Source organism: Mirounga leonina, unplaced genomic scaffold (genome assembly GCF_011800145.1).
Source record: "Mirounga leonina isolate KUSES-001 unplaced genomic scaffold, KU_Mleo_1.0 Mir_151, whole genome shotgun sequence".
Taxonomy (NCBI): Eukaryota; Metazoa; Chordata; class Mammalia; order Carnivora; family Phocidae; genus Mirounga; species Mirounga leonina.
In genome coordinates this window covers 34,205,851-34,230,463 of record NW_023270377.1, presented here as the reverse complement: position 1 = coordinate 34,230,463, position 24,613 = coordinate 34,205,851, and the positions used below count along the sequence as shown (strand labels likewise).

Below are 24,613 nucleotides of genomic sequence, written 5' to 3'. Positions count from 1 at the left end.
TCAAAGCAAAAATGTTCAAAACCAAGAATTGCTGATGATCAGTGGGGGAAAACACAAATTTCAAAATTTATTGCCACCCTAGTTTGCATGCAGAATCATCAACTACCTGTTTTGATTCTGAGCCAAACCCTATGTGGTTTGGTGATTACCATTGCACTTTCATTCATAAGCTTACGTCTCAAATGATTAGATTCCATCAGTGGCAGAAATTATATAAATTTTTGCTTAAACACGATTTATATGCAAGCACTACAGTATACCAATTAAGAAGTGTCATTATTGTTATCCCACAGAAAAATGAATACGTTGTCTCCCCTGCACGTCACTATTGAGCAGTTTCTTTTTCTTCTTTTTATGTTTCAAGTTTTTATTTAAATTCTAGTTAGTTGACATATAGTGTAATATTGGTTTCAGGGGAATTTAGTGATTCATCACTTACATATAACACCGAGTGCTCCTCACAAGTGCCCATCACCCACTTGGCCCATCCCCCCATCCAGCTCCCCTCCAGCAACCCTCAGTTTGTTCTCTGTAGTTAAGAGTCTCTTATGGTTTGTTTCCCCTTCTCTTTTTTTTTTCCTCTTCCTCTATGGTCATCTGTTTTGTTTCTTAAATTCCACATATGAGTGAAATCATATGGTACTTGTCTTTCTCTGCCTAACTTATTTCGGTTAGCATTATACTCTGTAGCTCCATCCATGTTGTTGCAAATGGTAAGATTTCATTCTTTTTGATGGCTGAATAATATTCTCTCTCTCTCTCTCTCTCTCTCTCTCTCTCTATATATATATATATATATATATACACACACACACCATATCTCTTTATCCATTCATCCCTCAATGGACATTTGGGGTCTTTCCATAATTTGGCTATCGTTACTACTGAGCAGTTTCTTGTTGAGCAACCCGCAATAGTCTCAGACCATTAAGTTGAACAGAAGTTTTTTAAAACTCAGGGTTTCCCTGAAAAAGTGATGATTTAGTGGAGACCTGAAGGAAGACTCACAGTTAATGAAATGAAGAAAGGCAGGGCTGGGGAGGAGGGTTGTCTTCCAGCAGAGAGAAGGGCATGTGCTAAGGCCCTGTGGTGAAGAGAGAGTAGAGCTCATACCTTCTGGAGTTTCATGAAGCTTAAACAAGGTCATTGCAATAAGGTGCCGGTGCTCTACCTAATGTGCCTAGCACACAGTAAGCACTCAGGATGTGTTAGTTATGATCAGCTCTCATTTTGAAGCAACTCAGGACTGACGTCTGTCTGCACAGGTGTCCCTAAAAAGCAAACACGTGACCTTTAAGCTCCTCAGTAGGAATGTGGTCTGCGACACTGCCTGTGATTTCTCCTTGCCTTTTCAATTCTCTGATGTCATTCCTCTCAAGACTTCCTGCCCCCCATATCTGCTAACTCCTCCATCCCAGGGTTTTGCCCAGCACCTTCTGTCCTTGCCAGCCTGCAGAGTTTTTCATGAGGTGCACTCAGTGTATGTATCTGCCCCAGGACCTCTAAGAAGATCCAGTAGGACTTAACGCGCATGGAGCTGACAAACGTGCTCGTGGAGCTGGATATGAGACCAGGCCTTGGAAGGTTTTAGATGCAGTCTTTCCTCTTTGACCCCTCCTTTGGTCTGGCTCCTCGCTGTCTGACCTTTACTACTGCCTCCTCTTCATCCTCTGTATCTACTTCCCACAGTATTCTTCCCTTCCACAGTCCTGCCGCTTTGAAAGTGAAGCCCAAAGAAACCCTCAGGTGTACCTTCTTGAGATTCCGGAGGGAGGCTCGGAGGGAGCTGCTTCAGGCTGGCACTGAACCCTGGTTTGCATTCAGTTCATCGGTTCTGCGCAGGGTCCGGACTCAGCAGAGATCCCTGGCTTGCCTTTATGTACTCGAGTTTTGAAAGTAGTCGTACATAGCCGTGCTTGCATTACTAAGACTCTTGAGTACAATCTTTACTTGAAATACCCAGAGGAATGGAAGCATGGTTTGATGCCGACTTCACAGGCTCCTTCACATCCTCAAGTGGGCAGATTAACAATTTATTGTGAAAACCTTCATCCCTCCTGTTGCTCGCCCGGAAGGCCCAAAACTAACCACTGTATGAATATCCAGCTTTGTTGAGGATGTGTTGGACCTGGGGATATGTATTATACCCCAAATGTCCATCTTGTAAACTCTCTGGGCACATGATTATGTGAACAAATTTAATCACAAGAATTTATCCCGATCTTGCAGCTGGTAAAGAAATTAGCAAAGGCCCCTTCCTCCACCATTCTCCCCTCCCAACACACACACAGGGTGCAGGGCTCCCAGCCTCCAGGCTCTGGGACTTATTTGGGAACTGGGTGGGTAGGAGGACTATGGGAGGCTGCCACTCGGGAAGGCTGACCACACCCACTCTTGTATCCTGTGCATGAATTTCCTTTAGCTACGTACCTTACATGCTTTCAGATCCCAGAGACTCTAATTAGAAGCCTACCAGTTGTTTGGGGGCGGGGGGGGGAGTTTCTTCTTGCCATCATCATTTTCTCCCCTGTCTGGTTTTTCGCTTTTTCCCCAGTAAGTTCGGCAGGTCCTCTCGCCTTTGTCTCACCCTGCACAGTTCCCAGCCTTCATGCTGACTCCTCCCTCTCTCTTCTGCCTCTCTTTCTATAAGGGATAAAAATTCAAAACATGTCCTCACACAGAGTAGCTGAAACGTATTGTTGTAATTGGGGCTTCTGACTCCAGATTTCTAGGTTCTCACCTTATCTCTAACAGCTCATCAATTAGCCTCATTTTCCTAAACTAACATAGAACTGCCCTCTCTGGGAGGGTTGTTAAACACAAAAACAAAAAATTGCTTGGCCCCTATTGGCTACATGTGTGAACTTGACAGAGAAGCTAAATATACCTCCTAATCACAGAGGCACAAGCATGACTTAACTCAGCATTTCATATGATTAAGAAACATATGCTGGTTTATGAATAGATGGTTTCTGGAAAGAAATGCAAGAAGCTGGTGATAGTGGACACCTCCAGGGAAGGGAGCCAAATACACTGCGACAGAGATGGGATAAAGACTTCCTTCTTTTGTATTTCCTATATTTAAAACACACTGACATCAAACAAACAAAAAAAAACCACATTGACATCATACCTATTTAATGCCAATAAATAAGGTACAGGTCTCCTGATGTGCTGTCACACCAAAGTGATCATATCCAGTGACCTTAAGCCATATGCGTCATGGGGACAGTTGATATCTGCACTTGATGGATTAGGCTTAGTGCCCAGTTCTGGAGAGTTTGCCATTCACTGGACACGTCAGTTCTTTCCATTAGGATTTCCTGGTTGGAACGAGCTGAGTGTCTCAGTGCACAGTCCTGACTCTCCCAAGTGTTCAGGTTCCATCATCTGGATGCTCCTATAGACATAGCCCAAAGATTCTTACCCTGATGAATATTACAAAATATTCCTCTTAAGAGGAAAGAAATTTTCAATACACTTTAAGTTTTTAGAAGTACACCTGATGGAGGAAAAGAAAATACATCTGTTGGAACAGAGAGGTAATAACTATGGATGCTTGCTGCCGTGTATGGAAGCACATTAATTATGAGTTCATAAACTACAAACAAGCAAAAAAATCTCATTGGTTACTTTGGAGGGATGCTAAGGAACCAACTATCGTTTTGAAAACGGATCTACCAGCATTTATCCTGCTTACCTATGTAAATTGTACTCTACATATTAACCCAAATAGTTGATAAGGGTAAGTTTCTCTTTGTGGAAGACTTCAAAGTAAATAAATGAAGAAGGAGTAATAGAATTTGAATATCCCCATTCTTCTTAAAACCCTATTTAACTAGGCAACCATCATCAATGACTGCTAATAATCATAAAAAATAGAGGTGTCCTTTGTATTTCCTATAAATTTGTTATGAGATGTTGGAATTTGAATGCATTCAGGTTTGATTTTTTTTCTAAGAGGAATATTTATAACTGTGTTGTGTCATTATATGTCTATTGATGGAAGTAGATAACATAAGGTATCCTTCCTGAAATAAAAACAAATCTGAATCTAATCAGATTTTTATATCTCATAACAAATTCATAGGAAAATTAAAAAATGAGTTAAGTAATACCATGAAGATGCAGTCAGCAAAACTCAGACCTTGGACAACTTAATAGGACAAACAACCTGGTTTCTTCAGTAAATGATTTGCAAAGGCGGGTAAGAGATGAAAAGAGATTTCATAGACAATCAACCAATTGCAGTGGATGGTACTTATTTAGATCCTGGTTCAAACAAATTGTTAAAAAGTATGTATGGGAAACAAGACAGAGGATCATAGGGGAAGGGAGGGGAAAAAATGAAACAAGTCAAAACCGGAGGGGGAGACAAACCATAAGAGACTCTTTATCTCAGGAAACAAACTGAGGGTTGCTGGAGTGGAGGGGGGTGGGAGGGATGGGGTGGCTGGGCGATGGACATTGGGGGAGGGTATGTGCTATGGTGAGCGCTGTGAATTGTGTAAGACTGATGAATCACAGACCTGTACCTCTGAAACAAATAATACATTATATGTTAATAAAAAATTTTAAAAAATATGTATGGGACAATTAGGGAAATTTGAACACTGAATAGATACCAGATAACATTAAATTATTGTTAATGTTTTTAGGTATTCTAGTAATACTGTGGTTATAATCCCAAAAGTCCTTATCTTTTTGAGATATATATTGAAATAGTTATGGTTGAAATAAAAATTTAAGAACACCTCACATCTATGTTTATATATACCTAAAAATCTGTTCAAGGATATACAGCTGACCCTTGAGCAGTGGAGGGGAGGGGATTGGGGTGCCCACCCCCCGTGCAGCCTAAAGTCTGCATATAACTTTTGACTCCCCCAAAACTTAACTTATAGCCTCCTACTGACCAGAAGCCTTACTGATACCATAAAGGGTCGATTAACACACGTTTTGTTTGTTGTATGTATTATATAGTGTGTTCTTACAATAAAGGAAGCTAGAGAAGCGAAAATGTTATTAAGAAAATCATAAAGACAATACATTTATGGTACTGTATTGTGTTTACCCAAAAAAATGCGTGTAAGAGGACATGCACAGTTCAAGGTCACCCGGATAAAGGAATTCTGATGCTGTGTTCGTTGTGAGGGGAACTAGGAGTCAGGATGGGAGAGAAGTGAACTTTTGGGCAGATCATTATTTACTTTATGAAGGTTACACTTTTTCAAAGAACTAACCAAAAAAGTAATATAGTGGGGGAAAAAAAGTTAATTTGAAGTTGGAATGCTTCTTTGGGGGAACGAGAAGGCATAGACTCATATTATAGAACACATGGATGGATTGACCCAGGCCCTATTTCCCAAAGTAGGTCCCCGGGCCATCTGCACCAGAGATGGGCCCACCTCCCTGCCCCCCAGCCAGTGTCTGGGGGAGCGAGGCACAGAGGCATTTGTGACCCACAGCCCTTGATCACCTGAGTGCCGGCTTTTCAAATACTCTTCATATAGTGGTGGAACTTTGGAATCCACAGGGCAAAAATACTCCCAAACTTAAATTCAAAGCAGCACAATTCTGAAAGGCTTTTTTTTTTTTAGATTTGCTGACAGTGATTTAATCAGCAGATGTCACTGTGCAATACTTGGGAGCATCCCTTCCGTGTAGCCTCATTTTTGGAAAGGCAGAGGGTGCTGCTGGCATTGTAACATAGAAATATTTATGGCAATTTTGTATTTTGTTTAATGACAATAATTTTTCTTTTGCTTCCAGTGCTTATTAAAAGTTTCTCTTTGATTAAGCATTCTTTGCTTTTGTTTTTGTGTTTCCCTTCCCAGCATCATTGACAAAGAAGTTTCATTAATGGCAGAAATGGATAAAGTTAAAGAAGAAGCCAGTAAGTAACACATGGTTGTTCGGTTAGGAGCCTCCTGGTCAGAAGCAACCCATAGGTCGACTGGCAGTGATATGGACTCTGAGCGAGGTTCTAAAATTCACACCGAAATCCTGGCTCATGAGCTCTGTGACCTCAGGCAAGTCACTTAGCGCCTGGAAACCTTGGGAGCCTCACGTGGCCAGAGGATAGAAGTAGCAGGCCCCACTGAGCGCACAGCAGAGCGGGTACTCAGCAAAGAATAGGTGTCAGCTGAGTTATTGAAAATTGGGGGCATATAAAGGGTTACTTATAGTTAACGGGGTTTAAAATGACATTGAGTTTAGAATTAAATTTATAAAACATCAGTTGTATGCTTTCACAACTTACGTATCTTGCTATGTTACTCATACGATCCTTTTCACTTGTTCTTTCTTAGGTTCAACTAGCTCAAGTTTAACAAATTACATTCCCTTAAAAAAAACAGTCCATTTGAAACTTTACTTAAAATCCCTTTAACATTTTGAGTCACATCTATAAATTTAACGCGTCTGATTTTTTTTCCCGAGCGCTTCAGATGCCTGACAAGGCAAACTCACCAGCCTAAGAGCAACATGTTCCAAGCTTTTAAGCAGCTCTTATAAGATTAATAATTCAAACTTAGAGATGTACTAAGTGAAGTTTTCTTAAAACACTCCCGATTCTGTTTACAAATTCAGTCAAATCTGCTGATAGCTGCCAACTTAACACCTCAAAAGAAAATCAATTACATGTTTTAAGTTGAAATCACAAATGAGACTGTTTAATGTCCCAAATACCCTGTTTAAATAATAAACACCCTCAGACAATCTTAAAATACTAGTATACCCTGGGTTGGATTTACTGTATTATCTTTAAACTTATTTTTGGTTCTAAATTTGTCCAACGGTCGTAAAGCTATTCAACAGATAGTAGGACAGATTTAAACTCTCTCGAATAGGCTGGGGTTCATGGGTGGAACATTGTACGTGAGACCAGATTGCCCCGTCAGCTGCAACACCAGGCCACAGCGGGGCTGCTGAGCCCTCTCTTAGGATCAAATGCAGTCTGCTGTCGCTGTCGTTGACGGAACCTTCCCTAAGACCATATTTTTCAGCTGGGATCTAGTCTTACAATTCTTATCTCCTGCGCATTTTAAATTCTCCATCCTCACCCAGATTTCATCTCGTTAATTGGATGAATGGCATTCTGCACCCCAACCAGCTAATTCCTTCCCCTTTGACCACTGTGCCTTTCTTTTTACCAGAACGAAGGATCGACCAGATTCTTCATTCTTTTTCTATTTTTCTTTCCTGGCCCTTGGCCGTAATTCAGTAGTCACTTTATGAAAAATAGCGATCGGTATTTTTGTTACACAAATTTTTTAAATGACTTTAAGCAATGTGTGAGAACCTCAAATTCAGCAAGTTTTATTAAATAAAATGAAACGTGATTCAGGGTTCGGCTGTGGAATATTTAGGTAGTTACACAATCCCTCTGTCTGTGAAATTATTGTATTCTTACGAAGTTTGTTGATTCCTTCAGAAAAGTTGCTTACCACATGATCTGGGCTTTTCCCTGTTTCTCAGGTGTAGCTTATGCTTTGTTGTCAGTTTCATGTCCTGCTGATAAAAATGTTAACAGCCAACACAGACACAAGAGTGTCTCTGGTACCAAAATGTAAAGTTACCAGCACATCACTTCCTAAAAGGTTATCAGTAGACCTCAGATCTCACATGCTCATTCTATCTTCTTGAGACAATAATATTAGGTGCCAAGACCTGTGGGACTTGGAGCTTCTCTGGAGAGCATCCCCATTTTTAAAATCCACTCAATCAATAAACACGTACTGTGTGCTTGCTTATGTGTTACCAACTGTCTCAAACTGGGCTAAACAGCAAACAGCACACTTGGGGACCTGCACACAGGGAGCTTTAGCCTAGCTGAAAGGGCGAGATTGGCTTGCCTAACCTCAGTCATTGGTCCACGGCTCCTGGTTTTAGAACCGCCCAGAGCCCCAGGGAAGCCGTTTTGCATGCACGGGGGGCTAGCAGGACTGAATTCAAATCCAAGTTCCACCCATTTACTAGCTGTGTGACCTTGACCCATTTTGTTAAACTTCTCAAAGTCCAAGGTTACTTATCAGAAGAGGGGGAATAAGAATAGTATCTATCTCAAATGGTTATTGTAAAGATAAAAGGAGGAAATATATGCCAGGCTCTTAGGCAGTGCCTGACACAGTATGTGTACAAAAAGGGAAAAGCACTCACCTGCGAAGGGGTCAGTCCAGCCTCCTCTGTCAGAGGACCGCCAGAAAATGGAGGCCAAAGGGGCTATGCAGCATCTCTCAGGTGACACAGGTGTGTGTCTCCACAGGTAGAAAGAGCCATTGAATTTCCCTCCACTAAGAATTTCCAACCACCATCTTGAGCGTGCTCATCTATGATCTCCAGAGTACTTTCCACATTTTCTATTTGCTGTACATGTTACAGACCTATTTCCTCATTTATAACATAAGCTCCTCTGTCTGTCACGGCACCTAACATAGTGCCGAGAAGACTGTCGGTACTTCATAATATTTGTTAAATGAATTATTGTAATTAACTCAGTGTCTGTAGGCTGTGGGATCCAATATTAGTAATTGCAAAAAAAAAAAAAAAGGAAGTATATTCTAGATGAACATATCTCACTTTATTAATGTGTGAGGTTAGCATTTTTTAGTGTATGATACTAAACACGTCACGTAGGTTATTTCATTTAGTTCCACAATAACCCTACAAGGTAATATGATTATTACGTTGACAGATGAAGAAACAAAGCATGTTGCAGTGCTATGGTCTCAGACTCTGTTTGAGGGAACTGAAGGCCAAAATAGGTGTGTTCTTGGAGTATCAAATTTATTGAAGATATGGGAAGAAAACATAGTAACAGAAACGCAGATATGTTGTGAGGTAAAATGCAGAGCTCACAAGAATAAAAAGGATTTCAAAGAATCTTTGTGCTTGAAACAAGCTTTGTGTCCCAGCTCCTCCCCCCAGGATTTCAAGTCCACCCTCTGCTAAGGAGTATTATTTGAGAAGCCCTAAAATTTTCCATGGTTCTTGCAACACGAGCAAGCTTCCAATGTGTTCCAAAAACTTGAAGGAATTTCAAAATCCTATTGAGAAAATGGATTTCAGCATACCAGATACTGTTTATAAAAGTAGCTCAATAATATTAATGAAGTCCTGAATGCAGTGAAAATGAAAGCTGTATGAAACTGTCTCCCTCTACAGATTTCCAAAAGGATGGTGCTTTCAAAACATAACTTATTATTCTGTTTTAAATTTTAGGATCAATGAATCTTAGGATCTGATCTGGTTTTGTTTTTGCTTTTTGTTTCTGTGATTGATGTTTTTGAGGTGAAAATGTTAGTGTCCCCACAGAATATTGGCTTTAGATCTCCAGTTTTAAGGCTTTTTCATAATGAAAGGCTTTGAAATGTTAATGTGACTATATGTAAAACTCATCCCAGTGCTTGCTGATGCAAAAGTATTCATTTTCATGCACATTTGCATGAGGGTAAACTCAGAATTTATTGGTGATCTTGCACCTGCATTCCTATTTTAGGGCCCATTTATATCTATTTCTGCAAAATCTTTTGTGTGAATGCCCAAGTTCTTCTCAAAAAGTACAATTATCCCTAATTGTTACCAGTCCCACAAATGATCCATTAAGAAAAGTCAGATCTGTTTAACTGAGTAGTCATTCATGGTCTGCTGACCCCTTTACTATCTGCTCACCAAGTCTAGGCCTTCGGAATTTCTTTTTTATGTTTGCAAGAGCAAAGTACTTTGTTTCAGCTTCCTGCTCAAGAATCGTTTATTCATCCTGCAGACTTTAGTCCCGTTCCTATGTTGAATTATAATGGCAAACATATAATCAAAGGTATAAGTGCTAAATATGCTTCAGTGGTCCTTCTAGAAAAGGAACTTCTGTCCTTCTTTGTGTATTCCTTTTTTTAAAAAAAGACTTATTTATTTGAGAGAGAGAGAGAGAGCATGGAGAGGAAGGGCAGAGGGAGAGGGAGAGTCTTAAGCAGACCCTGTGCCAAGCGCAGAGCCCAACACGGGGCTCCATCTCACAACCTTGAGATGATGACCTGAGCCAAAACCAAGAGTCAGACACTCAACCGACTGCTCCACCTAGGCGCCTGGCATATTCCTTCTAAATAATGGACTGACGCATTCATTCAGTCCTCATTCAGCAAACGTACATATTGGGCACCCACTTTGTACCAGGCTGTAGGCATTGTGGACACAAAGAACTTTAACACAAAGAAATCTGCCATGATTGGAGTTGCCTACAGGGGCCAGGCTGGAAACATTAATGAGCCGAGCAGAGCAGGGAGTGACCATGGCACGCTGGGCGCCATGCTCCATCCATAAAGGGCAACAACTCAGGGGTAGCCAGTTGTTGCCACATGGGACTGTTGGCCAACTGTGGCCAGAAATTCCAGTATTTTAAGAGAAGCCAGAAATCCAGCTTCCGAGTGGAATCTCCTAATTTTCAAATGTGGACAATTAATTTGTAAAAGTAGTATGTGGACCAGACAAAATGTATGTACTCTACGGCCACACGTGATAATAGGCCAGCTTTTTGTGACCTCTTATCTGGCTGGGTAGCTGGGACATCATTCAGTAATATAGTGTCTGTGTTCAGATGGAGATTCTTTTCATAACCATCATGGGGACACGTTTTCCACCAGCCCCTCTGTATTCTGTAAGACGAAGGCACAAAGCAGCCTCTGCTCAGCTACAAGGAATTGTAAATGGGAGGCAAGGGGAGTCCTGGTAAATAATCAAAGCATGATTAGAGTAGTTTAGCAAACAGTTAGGCTTTATGAGTCATAGATTACTTATTCTGTTGACATCTCAACATTGGTATCAGCATAGAAAGATGATGTTTCTCAGTCTGTCTGCAGAATGGTTTATAGTGTGCAGGAAATCTTAACTCTTGATTGCTTTTGAACTTTTTTTGGGGGGGGGAGGTTTGAAGTGACTGTTTTTGACATTTATAAATTAAGAACCCTTACAGTTAGAAATCATTGTTTAGCTCTGTGTGTGTGCTGTGAATCTGGTCTAATAAAGCGATTAACCTTTGTTCAGCCAAGAAAGGAATGTGAATCCAACATGCATAGCATCTTCATGGATGGACTGGTTTTTTCTCATAACTCAAAATGCTGTCCAAAAGAAATGAAGGCAGTTCATATGTGACTTAAAATTAGAGAACAAAAAGCCATCTTTTAGAAGATGAAATTTCATATTTAAATCTCGCTGTATGTGGTAGTATTGCTTTTGAGCTTTATGATCTTTTGGGAAACAAACACACACGCACACAAATTCACCTGTGGACTACTACATTTGCTTGAACCTTTAGGTCATCAGACAGACGTGTGAAATGTGGCACCAGAAAACTCCCTGGTGTCTTCTCTGCATGTGCAGATGCTAAAGAGTATACACAAATCCAGTCCAAGCGGGCTTTGACTCACCCTTGAAATTTTTCCATGGGGGACACTTAAAACAAAGACAAGGCACTCTGGTCTGGAACTTCTCTTTGGTTGCAAAAATGGAAACAGATCTGCAGAGTATCAAAAGCAGAGGCATTTTTTAGCCCACAAAAAGCTAATAAAGTAAAAATTTTATGTCATATTCCAGTAACACAGCTAGTTGCTCTAAATGAGTAAGTGTTAAAGTTCAGAGGGTCTGATGCTGTTAGAATTTAATAGTACAGCACATACAGAAGAGTGGTCTTTGCTTGGCGGACTCCCTATCTTTGCGATATCATTCAGACAGGATTTTACCAAACGTCTTTTTTTGGTGATACTTGTTTGGAGTAATGCACAAGTTGAAAAGTCCAAATTAAGGAAGTGAGATCAGACGCCAGTGAGGAAAACAAAGAAGACTGGGTGTACAGTGAATCCGAAGGGACCGTGTTTGATTTGGGGATTGGTGGATAAGAACATATGGAAGCGAGTGATCGGTCATGAGCACCGAGGACAAACCCACCTCAGTAACCAACTTGGAAAACATAGTCGTGGTCCAACAGAGCGATCAGTGTGTGGAGGGAGAACCGATTCCAATAAATTAGGTCATTTAATATGTTTAGATCTCTGGCCCTAACATATTATTCTTTCTTATTTGGCAGTGGAGATCCTGACTGCTCGTCAGAAGAAAGCAGAAGAACTAAAGAGACTGACCGATCTGGCCAGTCAGATGGCAGAGATGCAGCTGGCTGAACTCAGGGCAGAAATTAAGGTCAGTTCTAAAATATCACAGCCTGAACCCTGAGCCAGAGATCTGAGCCCCATTCTGTTTGTTTTGCATCCATAGAGTGCTGCTCTCTGAGGATCTAACATCATGCACCCAGCTCTCTCTTTCACAGTGTTGAACTAGAGAATACAGAAGGGCGAAGAACCAACTAATCACTGTACTTAAGGATACTATGGTTTGAAGGGATATATTATTACAGAGGAGAAGAATGAGCTATTTTCTTACTCAGTGGAGACTGACCCAAATAAACTGTATTCAACCATGTATTATAGCTGGAATGGGGGATATTATTTTCACCATATGTAATGTAGGTGTATGTATATAAACACTCGTACATGTGAACACACAGTGAGTATGAACCTAGTAGAACAGTAAGGATTCTAAAGCTAGCACAATATACAGCGACTTCTTTCCGGTACCCTTTTCTAGCTGACTTGCCCTTTTATTAAGAATACCACCCACAGATATGTATTTATTGGATCTCTACAGTTGCAAGCAATAGAAGCTGACCCTGGCTAACCTCAAGAACAAGTGGAATCTGAACGAATATGAGCGTAGCTCACCAAAGTGTGATCTGAAGACTCCAGGCTACACTTAGGCAGAAACCCAGGCAGCCACCTGGGGAACATAGACAGATGTAATTCCCAGACTCTCTTCAGGGCACCATTAGAATGGGGACCTTCAGATGTCATCTCCCTTTGTGCCACCCCACCCGAGTCACATCCCAAAGAAGGAGATTCTGATTGGCCTTCACTTGGATCATAGACACCATTGGGCCAAGGGAGGCCTTGACTGACAGACCCACCAATACTGGATCTTTGAAACTGCATTGGGATACAGTTATTAGAAAAAGAATGGTTACCAGAAGGGCAAAAACAAGTATCTACGACAAAACAGGGAGTTACAGTTTATACATTTTCCCTTATCCTCTTCTTTTTCCCCAATACACTAAACATACAGACATATACACACACGCTCAGTGTCTACCCAGCTTCTAGGGTCTAGAGCACTTTCAGGACACAGTTGCTACTTGCTTTCTAAGTAGGACTGTCTGCTCATCCAGGCATAAAAGTGGTTGGGTGTGGTCGAAAGTGGCAAGTAACTTCAGTCCCCTCTGCCCTGGTTAGGCATGAAAGGGAGCCCCTTGGGGATAAGGACCTCCTCTAAGGATCCTGAGAAGTCCTAATGGTCTTTCCCTTCCCATCTGGTCTTTGTTGCTGCCAGCCAGTCCCTTGCAATGTCCTCCTGCCTGGTCTTTCTGCCTCCCCTGTCTCCCTCCAGCCTGGTCATCCACCCTAAGGCCAGAGTCATAGTCCAGAGCAGATCTGATCTCCCCCAGTATGGCCTACCCTTCCCCTCAGAATAGAATCCACAACTGGACTCCATTATATATGTTCCAACCTCCGTGCCCCGCCTGGCTAGAACATCAAGTGAGGAATATGAAGTTGCCCGCTTCCGGGTCTGTTGACATCTGCTCATTCTCCAAGCTTCCTTCCTGCCTATTCAGACCCCACTCATCATAAGATGGTTAATGGCGCAGGCTTTGGAGTGAAACAGTCCAGCTCCTTGGGGAAATTACTCTCCAATCAGATTCCTAGAACCTCAATTCCCCCTCTATAAAGTAGAGATAATGACAGTACTGACTTCATAATACTGTGATCAGATGAAAATGAGATTATCTGTTAAGAATTTGGTCCATGTCTGGTAAGTGATCAATATATATTTCTTTAATGTTCCAGCACGAATGCTCCTTCTCACATAACACTTTCTCTAGTCCCCTTAGTAGGAAATAATTCTTCCCCTTTTATATTCCTCAAGCACCTACCACATTCTACCTTATATTATGTTTAGTGGTATCCATTTCCCCTGCTGTGCGGTAAACTCCGTAGCAAATTCAGGACGGACCGAGTCATAGTTATTTCTGTATTTCTCACTCTGTCATCTACACACAGATCTTAATTTTCAATGAAAAATAATCTCTGTTCCACTTCCTTTAACAGCACTTGAAATTCCTCCATTCAAGATCATGTTTTCCAGTTACTAAAGGCTTTTTGGGCGTTCTGCTTCCCTATTAGGATCGGGAAGGGTAACACATCTTCTTTCGAGGGGGTAATACATTAGCAAGCCATTGCCATTGGCCAAATTAGGAAAACTGCCAGAATGCAACCCCAAAATCTGTAACAGGACAGAACATGCTAGAAGGAGGTAGAGGGGTGCCCAAGGTTAAGCAGGTGAGTCCAGACACACATTTTGCCCGATCACAGTTTTCTCCAGGTCTTGGGCAGGGGAAAAACAAGCCCCTCACATATTCCCAGAAGGAGAAGGTAATCGTGCTCCAGGCAGGTCAAACCAGGCCCGATTTAACAGCCACACAGGGGACAGAGCGGGCATGACTGGCCTCCTGCTTAGCAGGGTCAGTGGCACCGAAGAGCAGAGTGAATGGATCTGCTGTGTGCCTCAGTCACTCCCGTAACCGTGGGGCTCCTGTTTCACTTCTCTTTCCTGCAGCACTTTGTCAGCGAGCGTAAATATGATGAAGAGCTCGGGAAAGCTGCCCGGTTCTCCTGTGACATTGAACAGCTAAAGGCCCAAATCATGCTCTGCGGAGAAAGTGAGTTTTGCATACTTGCTAAATAATTCCGTGTGAGTAAGCTCGGTGCTATTTGGAGTTGACATGGGAAATGTCAGGTGTGCGGTCCCCCAGCGGGGCTAAAGCGAAGTCTGAAGAGATTTAATGATCTAAGGTCACGACACAAGTCACTAGAAATGTCAAGATTTGAACTTAGAGTCTTCAAATGCCACTGCCCGTCAGTAAATCCCCGGGATTTATGAAGCAGAACAGAACAGGTCAACTAGTCTGTATCTTCGGCAAACTTTTCTTAAGCACCGCCAGATAGACTGCCTCTCTGATTTCCAATAGCCTGGTTCCGCAGAGACCTGTTACACTGAGAGCCAGTCTCCCTAACAAGTCTGGGAACATTCGGCTCTTGAGTCATAAAGGGCCCAGCTGTTGAATGCATGCTGCTCAGCGGTGCCCTGAGCCTCTCCCCTGGCCGGTTCTCTGTGCTTCCGAGGGAAGTCTGCAGATAATGAAAGACTTCACTTCAACCATTAGCTTCAGTTTTGTTCGCTATTAAGCCTTAATTAGAGCAGTTAATATGCAACAAAGCTGGCTGATCTTTTTTTCTCCTACTCCAGCCCACCCATCGGGGGAGGGGGGGAGTGAACAGTGAAATGGCTTTAAGGACGGGCCCAAGGAGGAAAAGAAGGACTGGTGAGGGACGTGGATTACCCACAGCCTCAGAGTCAGCTGAAAATTTGAGATTTGGCTGCACTTTTTTTTTCTTTTCCAAAGTCGGAAGTGTTTTTTTTCCTGAGTATAAAAAAAGAGAAGCTTGATCTAAAAATTAGAGAACTGTATTAAATAGAACATGACATTACTTTTATGTATCCCTCGCACTTTTTATGCACGTTTCATTTGTGTAAGTTATATATTACATCTATCATGATACTACATGTTACAATTTATTATACTATACTACATAATACATAGTAATATGATTAGCTTTTATCATTTCACAGCATACGGTTGAGATTTTTCCATGTCAACGTATTTAACTCATAATTTATATAAATATAACTGACGTAACCAGTCGCCTGATTGTGGACATTTAGGTTGCTCACAACTTTTTCACCATTAAAATAGCACCGCTGTGAGCATCCTTGTTCACGTATCTTTGGCAGTTATCTGATTTTCTGACTGCATTTCTTTTTTTTTTTTAAGATTTTATTTTTAAGTAATCTTTACATATAACATGAGGCTTGAACTCACAACCCCGAGAGCAGAATTCACATGCTCTACCAACCGAGCCAGCCGGGCTCCCCCTGATGGCATTTCTTTTCAATTATTTTCCTTTTTTTTTCTTTATGTGTTCCCTCCCTTGTGTCATAATCAACCCGTTTATCATTCTCAAACCCCAGCGTTTGCCCCATTTCTAAAAAAGCGCAGTCCGGTTCACAGTTGGACATTTAACTGTCCGTGCAAGTTTCCATTTTAGCCTGGTGATGAATGAGACCCTGTTGCCAAGTGACTGTCACTGGCTGAGCGGCGTGATGGGTGCAGCTTCAACCTGAGCACTCCCAGTGCCACCTCGTGGGACGGACCATCCCGTGCCAAACACCAAGGGTCCACAGGGGAGACCACCTCCCCTGTTGGAGAGAGTCGTCCTACCGGCTCAGCTTTGTTGAGAGACTGAAAACCCACAGCTAATGAACCAGAAAGAGTCATCTCTGAGACGTGGGAGATAATGACCGCTCCCCCATGAAACTGAACCTAGTGAACACTAGAGTCACTGAAATCCCCCCTGGCCACGTTTGGACAGTCCCCAGTGGGCTGTCACATCGTACCTATAAATGCGGGGACTAGAGATGCATCCCTGTCCTTTCCATTTCTGATGTTCTGTGATCCTTACTAGTCACTGCTAATCCTCTGGAAGAACCTTAGGATGAAGTCTGATCCAACACAGGTAGCAGAGAAAATTGCTTTTAAAAATTGGTGACAATTTTAAGATTCAAAGGTCTGACTGTCGAGCATGGCAGTCAAATTCCGGTGAGCGGTGAGAGGGAGGTCATAACTTCATCCTTGAGTGGTTCCCTCCAGCCCTGATTCGGCAACATCACATGAAATCATCCCACCCCAGACCACCTCTTTCAAAACCAGCAGGGATGGGGATCATCAACATTGAACAGACCAGCCCGCTGGGATCTGTGTGATTAGTCGCACTGACTTTGGCATTGGGATCGGTGCCCATCTGCAGCGGAGCTGTAGAAAATGGCATTGAGAAAAAGCAGATAAGTGGCTCTCGGGGAATCCGAACAGTGCTTTAGGGCATGTTTGGGGCCGGCAGGCCTGGCTCCGTCGTTGTAGAATATGCATGACCCAGGGTGACAAAATCCCTGACACCCAGCAGAACACGCACGTGTCCTCGTGCCTCCCGGTCCTCCTGCGTCTCCGCAGCACCCACTGGTCTAGCGAGCTGACGGCAGGCCCGGGCTTGGGAACGGGGAACCCGAGAGGCAGAATACACTCGTGCACGGGCATGAGAGGGTACGTCGAGATTTCATTCTCTCTTCCTTCTGTGGTTCCTCACCTAAGGAATAATATTACAGTCGCTCAGATACGTCTTCTTGTTTCCCGACTTGGATGATTATGCTGTAATCACAGTCCAGTGACTCTCACAGAACCCTGCTGGTCTCCCAAACACGAAAGTGCCCTTTCGAATGACATCTTTAAAAAAAAACAAAAAGCAAACAAAACAGTGTTTTTTGAAGCTCCTGCCAGTGTCTCCCATCTGCTAAGGGGTTACTGAGGCAGGAGGGTTCATGGCACGGCCCGTAACGCCACGCGCTTTCTTGTTGCAGTTACACACCCAAAGAACAACTATTCCTCAAGAACTCCCTGCAGCTCCCTGCTGCCCCTGCTGAACGCCCATGCAGCGACCTCTGGGAAACAGAGTCACTTTACCCGAAAATCGTCCAATCACAACAAGCCCTCGGAGGGTAAAGCTGCAAACCCCAAAATGGCGAGCAACCTCCCCAGTGCTGCCGACAGCTCTCACCAGGCCGTGCCAGCTAATAAGCAGGTGAGCCCGTGTGGGGAGGCCGGCGTGCGCTGCCTCCGGGGGTCCTGCAGACCCCGGTGCCGGGAGGAAACTACCTGCCTGACGTCGGAGTCCTCTGTCTGCCAGCCGGCCTCACGGAAGCCCCCTGGTCCATCCATCCCCATTTCACAGGCCCTTTCCCAGGTGGACGAGGTGGCCTTCATGCACTTGGCATTAGCAGTGTCTGCCTGAAGGGGCCAGCTCTTCTTGTGCCTTCGAGGCCACCCCCCGCCCCCAAGCCCCGGTAACTGGCCCGTGTGCAGAAGGGACTCACACGGACGTGGGAACAAGATTCCGTACCTGGCCACTGGCTTTGTTGGTGAAAGGAAATCTGGCATCTGTTGGACCCTTGAATTCCCATTTATGTGTAGTTTATCAGTAAGAGGCCAAACTTAGTTCAAACTTCCCTCTCTTCTTTTGGGCTTTTGGTAAAGAGAATATATTTCAAAGTGACATTATTAATTCCTCTCTGCCATAGCACCTAAAAATATAAGTGTCCAAAGGTCCCCTTCTTTCCTTCTGTTCCTCCACTATATGCCTGAGAAGTGATTTCCCCCTTATCGTCAGAGGACGAACAAGACATGGGACTTGATGATACAGATGTTGGGCATGCTATAAAGACACCTTTCATGGTCTCTAAGAAAGAGAGCTCAAATAAAGAGACGTTTTTAAAGCATTCCAAAATCCTGGTTTTCTAGCAAGTGCCCTGTTGGATTCTGTGGTCTAGGGTTATGAATGACACAGACAGGCATTTCTCTGGGCCCAGATGTCTTTCCCAACATCAAAACAGCACTTTGACAAGGAGCATTTCATATACTCCTAGGCTAAAGATCATAATCGGATCTGTTTTACTTGTCATCTAAACACATCTTCACAACTTTTGTTCTTTGGTCATTATTAAACCCCATACGAAAAGTAAGTCTAGAATTTAGGCCGGGTTTCCCTTTCACTTCTCTAAAAACAAAAGAAGCCAAATTAATGCAATCTACACAGATACTTTTTCAGCTCACGGTTACCATTTCCAATAAAGCATTTCAGGCAATGGCTCATTGAAACAGAAATATACTTCCATATGGAAGTCAGAGTGCTGCAGACCCAGACAAGAAGGGCCCTTGGGGCAGGCCCTTCGCTTTGGAGTAAGCCCTCCCGGCCCTCTCCCAGCCACAGCCCTCCACATGGAGCAAGACTGAGGAGATGTCACTACTCAGAATCTGTACTCTCCCTTCGGGAAAGTGCTCCAAATACTCCAGATCCTGGAATTCTAGTCCCAGATGGCCCAAAGCCTCCTCTCAGGGTCTGTTTGGGCCACTTCCCTGGATATAGCACCCTGAGAGCCAACCATACTGCCAGTGTGCACATCCCTAGGTCCAGAGGGAGGATTATTTGTGGGGGGTGAGGATGAAGCTTAAGTGTGCAGGCTAGAGGGTCCACAGTCATGTGTGCAAGGCCCACTCACAATGTGGGAAGGAGTCAGAGCAGGGGAGAGACAGTATTCAGTCGTGCGGTTTATGGGCCTGCCCTTGTACTCTTGCCCTGGGGCCTGAAAGATTAGGGGTGGGTCTGCCCTAAACCTCTACTATCCAGGCACAAAGCACCAATTTAGAACTTTATATGTTTGTAAGTCATAAAATCACACATTTTATTTTTTTTTACTTTTTTTTTTTTAAAGATTTATTTATTTGACAGAGAGAGACACAACGAGAGAGGGAACACAAGCAGGGGGAGTGGGAGAGGGAGAAGCAGGCTCCCCGCCGAGCAGGGAGCCCGATGCGGGGCTCGATCCCAGGACCCCGAGATCATGACCCGAGCCGAAGGCAGACGCTTAACGACTGAGCCACCCAGGCGCCCCAAAATCACACATTTTAATAATAGAAATTTGATTTTCAATAAAGGTCTCTGTTCATGGAACAACCTATTTATGAATCTTGTCAGGAGACCATGCGCGAAATGAGAATGGCTCTGTCATTTTCTAACTGTAGACCTTGGGCAAGTCCCTTAAGTTCATTATCCTCATCTATAAAATGAAGCAAATAATAGCAACTATCTTAAAGGGTGAGTGTGATGACACACGAGATGGTCCCTTGCGGGAGGCCTGGCACACTTCAAGCACTCTGTGAATGTTGACTCTTGTGGACCTCAAGGGGTTCAGATATCCTTCCCTTGTACAGGGACAGACATGCGGACCATTGCTTCCTCTCTACTCTTCCATTTATGTTCTTGTCTGCTGATTTGTTGAAGGTTGCCAGTTTTCCAGGGTGATGCTTCAGAACTCGTGTTGGCTGAGAACTACAAAAGTTTAGAAGAAGAACTAATCACCTGTAGGAAAATAACGTCACCTCTACCTCTACCAGGATCTACCAGATAGACCCCATCCTTGTATCTACCAAGATAATATTTCTAAGCTATGGTATTTGTTTTGAGATGAAAGTAGAAAAACTGCTTTAGAGAAGAGAACTTACAAGCTAAATTTTAAGCAGAATTTTACATTTTTCTTATATATATAATGAGAATTCATATACATAATCTATTTAGAAGGTCCAAGAAATTTTCATGGTAGAGAATCATCATTGCCCTGCCTCTGTGTTAACGTTTCATTCCATTATATTTTAGGCGTACCTTATGGGGTTTATTTGGTTCTGGAATTGTCTCTCTTAGACTTCTGAAACCTCTCTTCCTGTCGGTGATTTCCTTGGAGTTCCGCTTACAAGACAGTCCACTGTTCTTTTAAGCTTGAGGATTGTATCAGCTTGACCCCATTTGCATGTTGACATATTCCTCTAGGGTATGCAAAAGCTTACCTGTGGCTCAGAGGTTTGGTTTCCCTGATGTCCCCTGGGGTTTGTTGGCATCTAATACCTATCTCTTTTCTTTTTTTGGCAGAATGGGTCTTCTAGCCAAAGACGAAGATTTAATCCCCAGTACCATAACAACAGGCTAAACGGGTCTGCCAAGCCGCAGGGCAGTGGAAATGAAGCCGAGCCGATGACAAAGGGCAGCAACCGCCACGAACACAGAAGACAGCCACACAATGGCTACCGTCCCAAAAACAAAGGCGGCGCCAAAAGCCAAGAAGCCCCCTTGGGGACAAAGACCCCCGAGGCCGCAGCCCATTCGGAGAAGCCCCGGCGAAGGCACACCGGAGACAGCTCGGAGGCCAGGCCTTTCCGGGGTAATGTCGCTAGGGTTTCACAGTGCAATCTCTGCCCCACGAGAATAGAAGTTTCCACGGATGCTGCGGTCCTCTCAGTCCCGGCTGTGACGTTGGTGGCCTGAGCTAGGAGGGAAGGAAAAAAAAAAAGCAGTTTTCTCTCAGTTTTGGTTCCCTGCCCGAGGTGCTGACCCAATTCGCTGCCAAAAGAGAGTCAATCAGAGTATACAAACCCTGTATGGTTGTGTCATCCTCTCTTAATCATTTTTACTAATTCTAATAATCAGCTCTAGCTTGCTTTCATAACTTTCATGGCTTTGCTTGGTCTGTTGACGCTTTTTCTCATCGAGACATTGCAGCATTTTAGCCAGGCGGTATTTACTCGTTTGTGAGGAAAAGCCAGGTGTGGCCCGAGAGCAGAGGCTGGTAGCAGCCTGTGTCCTAACGGTGATGTCAGTCCATCGCTTGTCTTTAGAGAGTTTATGTGGGAAAAGAAAAATTCTTGCTGATCAGACAAACGTGATCTGCTGAAGACACATGCGCTTTTGTAGAATTTAACATCTGGTGTTTTTCTGAAAAAAATATATATACATATATTGCTTTATTTGAAACAAATTAAAATATGCTGCATTTGACACCTGGCTTGCTTTTCTTACTGATGCCCACTTTACTGTTCAGTGTAGGACTTCCGCGGAAACTCGAGCGATTGTGGCACAGAGCTCTCCGCAATACTCTTGCTCTTGGGACAAGTACTTCTTCAGAAAAAAACAAGGCCTCACAATGGCTCTGGCCAGTACGTTGCCCACATATAGGTGGGTATGCACCCCAACCATCCTAGACACCATGTGGGAGTTCGGAAACCTTGGTTGCAAGAAACATAAAGCTCAGCCCAGGCTCGTTTAAACAATAAAGACAATTTATTGGTTCAGTGACTGAAAAGTCCAGCAACAAAGTATGCCTTGGGTCCAATTTGGTCAGGACTCCAGCTCATTTCTCTTGATTAGCTCAGCTCTCCTTCCTCCTTAGGCTGACATTGTGTTCAGAGTGATGGCAAATAGCTACCTTGCTTCTCGGATTCAAGTCCATCCCCTGCACTGTCCAGAAGAAAAGAGAGGCTCTCCAGGTAGCATCCCCGTGGAGCAAGTGTCCTTGTCAGAAGTCCCTGCAAAAACACTCTCTGCGAAAATCATTGGCCCAGATTGCTGGCAGGCTTGTCACTACACCAATCAACCAATCACCAAAATGGGGGAGGGAGCAGCAGATAAGATGTACTAATTAGTGTAGACTGATCGGATCCCAGCCCTGGAGCTGGGGTGTGGCCAGCTCCCCAGAAGCACAGGGGCCCTGTGGGAAGGGCTATGGTTTCCTCAGGAAGGGAGAATGGATGCTAGGGAGCCCAAGCCCCAAAGAACCCCAAATCCCCTATCTTTGACTGCAGGGCAGCTCAGTGTGGGCCCTGCCTCCATCACCTTCCCTGTGTCCTACAGATTGGTTGGCCTCTTTCAAGTGCACATGCTGACTTTCAGCTCAACATTAACATTTTTTCTGGCAACCAACTTCAGTGGTTCTCTTGCACAGAGCGGCCCCGAGCAGCTGAGCCTACTCGCCACGCAAGCATCCGTTTCTTTTGCCAAGCGCAGGAGGATGTTTGCTTTCTCCGTGGAGAGCTTTCTGAGGTCTCTGGGTGTACCCAGAGATTTAACAGGAATTTTAAATGTTAAGTCACATTCCAGGAAGGAAGGAAGAGTTGTTCGTTCAAATAAGAAAGATAAATGTGCAGGACTGCAATCCCTGTTTACTCCATCTGAGGCCCTGAATTTATATTTTACAAGACAGAAGGACTTTGCACAAATTTTGTGTAGCAAGATTTGGCCTGCCACTGAAAAATGTCAGTGTATATGTGACAGCTTTAAAGATGAGTCCAATAATTCTTGCAACAGAAAAACACCGGGTTTTCCAGCTCAGGGGTGCACCTTTCTTCGTTGGCGTCCGCCCCAACCACTCTCAGCCTGGACTGCCTCACTGGCAAGAACACATTTCCAAGCACATTGCAAATGCGCCCAGGTCACAGAAAAGAAACCAGAAAGAGTGCTAAAAAGTGTTCAGACCTAATTTTGGTTTTTCCTAGATTTTGCCTTTCTTATGAGGCCTCGGGCATGTGAGCCTTTACTAATTTTCATGTTTGAAATGGTAATTTCAATATTATAGTGCAAGTCAGGCCATTTAAATACCACACTACATCTATTCACGTGCAACCATTGTGATCTTAGCTGGGTAGGAGACTGCCATTCCTTGAAAATGTTTCAAATTCCTTTAAAAAAAAAAACCCACAGGCACGAGCACTCTCCTGTCTGTAGTTAATGCACAAGAGCTGGAAGAATAGATTCCTCACTCTTAGACATTTCTCTAGTAGAGGTTAAAACATTTTAATACCCATGAAGATTGAATAACTTCAAAACTCACCTACATTGTACCAGGACTCCATCTGTGAAATTCAAACCTCCCTGTTGGGTTCCCATTACATTGCAAATTTATATTCCGTTTGAGAACCTCTGCCTACTTCAGCTCTGTCCCGTTGAGCCTCTCCGAGGGGTGCTGAATACAGCAAGGCTTAGAGAGTTAAACACAAGTCATGCAAAATTCACCCTCAATAAAAGATGTACAGGAGTCCGAGGGAAGAAACTAGAAACATGACATAGCCACTTTAAATCTCAGTTCGCAAGTAGTTCAATTCTGCTGGCATCAGAAAAAGGGATTCTAATTAAATATTCCTAGGGAAGCGACACCAAATGAGGTTAATGGGAAAAGTTACCAGACCAAAAGCGACCTGCAGGGCGCCTGGGTGGCTCAGTTGGTTAAGCGACTGCCTTCGGCTCAGGTCATGATCCTGGAGTCCCTGGATCGAGTCCCGCACCAGGCTTCCTGCTCGGCAGGGAGTCTGCTTCTCCCTCTGACCCTCCCCGCTCTCATGTGCTCTCTCTCTCATTCTCTCTCTGTCAAAGAAATAAATAAAATCTTAAAAAAAAAAAAAAATTCAACTTGAAAAAAAAATAGTGCAAAGGTAGAAAGCTCTGATCAGGGGCGCCTGGGTGGCTCAGTTGGTTAAGCGACTGCCTTCGGCTCGGGTCATGATCCTGGAGACCTGGGATCGAGTCCCGCATCGGGCTCCCTACTCATCAGGGAGTCTGCCTCTCTCTCTGACCCTCCCCCCTCTCATGCTCTATCTCATTCTCTCTCTCAAATAAATAAATAAAATCTTTAAAAAAAAAAAAGCGACCTGCAGATTTTTGCCAAAGTTAAGATATTTGGGAACTGTGACTCTGAAAGCCTAGATCTGAGCCTCGATTTCAACGTAATCATGAGACGAGGGAATCTAGGACCCGGTCAGTTCTTTTTCCTGGGGCAACTGGGATGCGGGAGGGGGCCGTGGAGAAGGGGGAACTGAGAGAGTGACCAGACAGGCAGATGCCTAAATTCGACACCACCTTTGACTGAGAGCTTCACCTTCGGGCGGCTTTGCCTTCCTCCTTCCCTTTTTGCACTGTCCCCCTACCCTGTCTGTGTAGAGTGCCCTCTCGTGTCTAGAGATGGTAAGATCTCCACT

The 24,613-nt window shown here is 43.7% G+C and overlaps 1 protein-coding gene across 6 annotated transcripts in view; it reads left to right on the top strand.

Annotated features, from left to right (window-relative positions):
* The window catches only part of SPATS2L (spermatogenesis associated serine rich 2 like), a 165,354-nt gene extending 143,593 nt beyond the window's left edge, over positions 1–21,761 (top strand). For all 6 annotated transcript variants that reach the window (XM_035007439.1, XM_035007444.1, XM_035007443.1 and 3 more), the window contains 5 exons: positions 5,838–5,896; positions 12,077–12,186; positions 14,710–14,812; positions 17,623–17,843; positions 20,742–21,761. In XM_035007439.1, coding sequence (XP_034863330.1) covers positions 5,838–5,896; positions 12,077–12,186; positions 14,710–14,812; positions 17,623–17,843; positions 20,742–21,134 — 886 coding nt within the window. In that variant the 3' untranslated portion in view covers positions 21,135–21,761. The remainder of the gene's footprint in view (positions 1–5,837; positions 5,897–12,076; positions 12,187–14,709; positions 14,813–17,622; positions 17,844–20,741) is intronic.
* Positions 21,762–24,613: the final 2,852 nt, after the last annotated feature.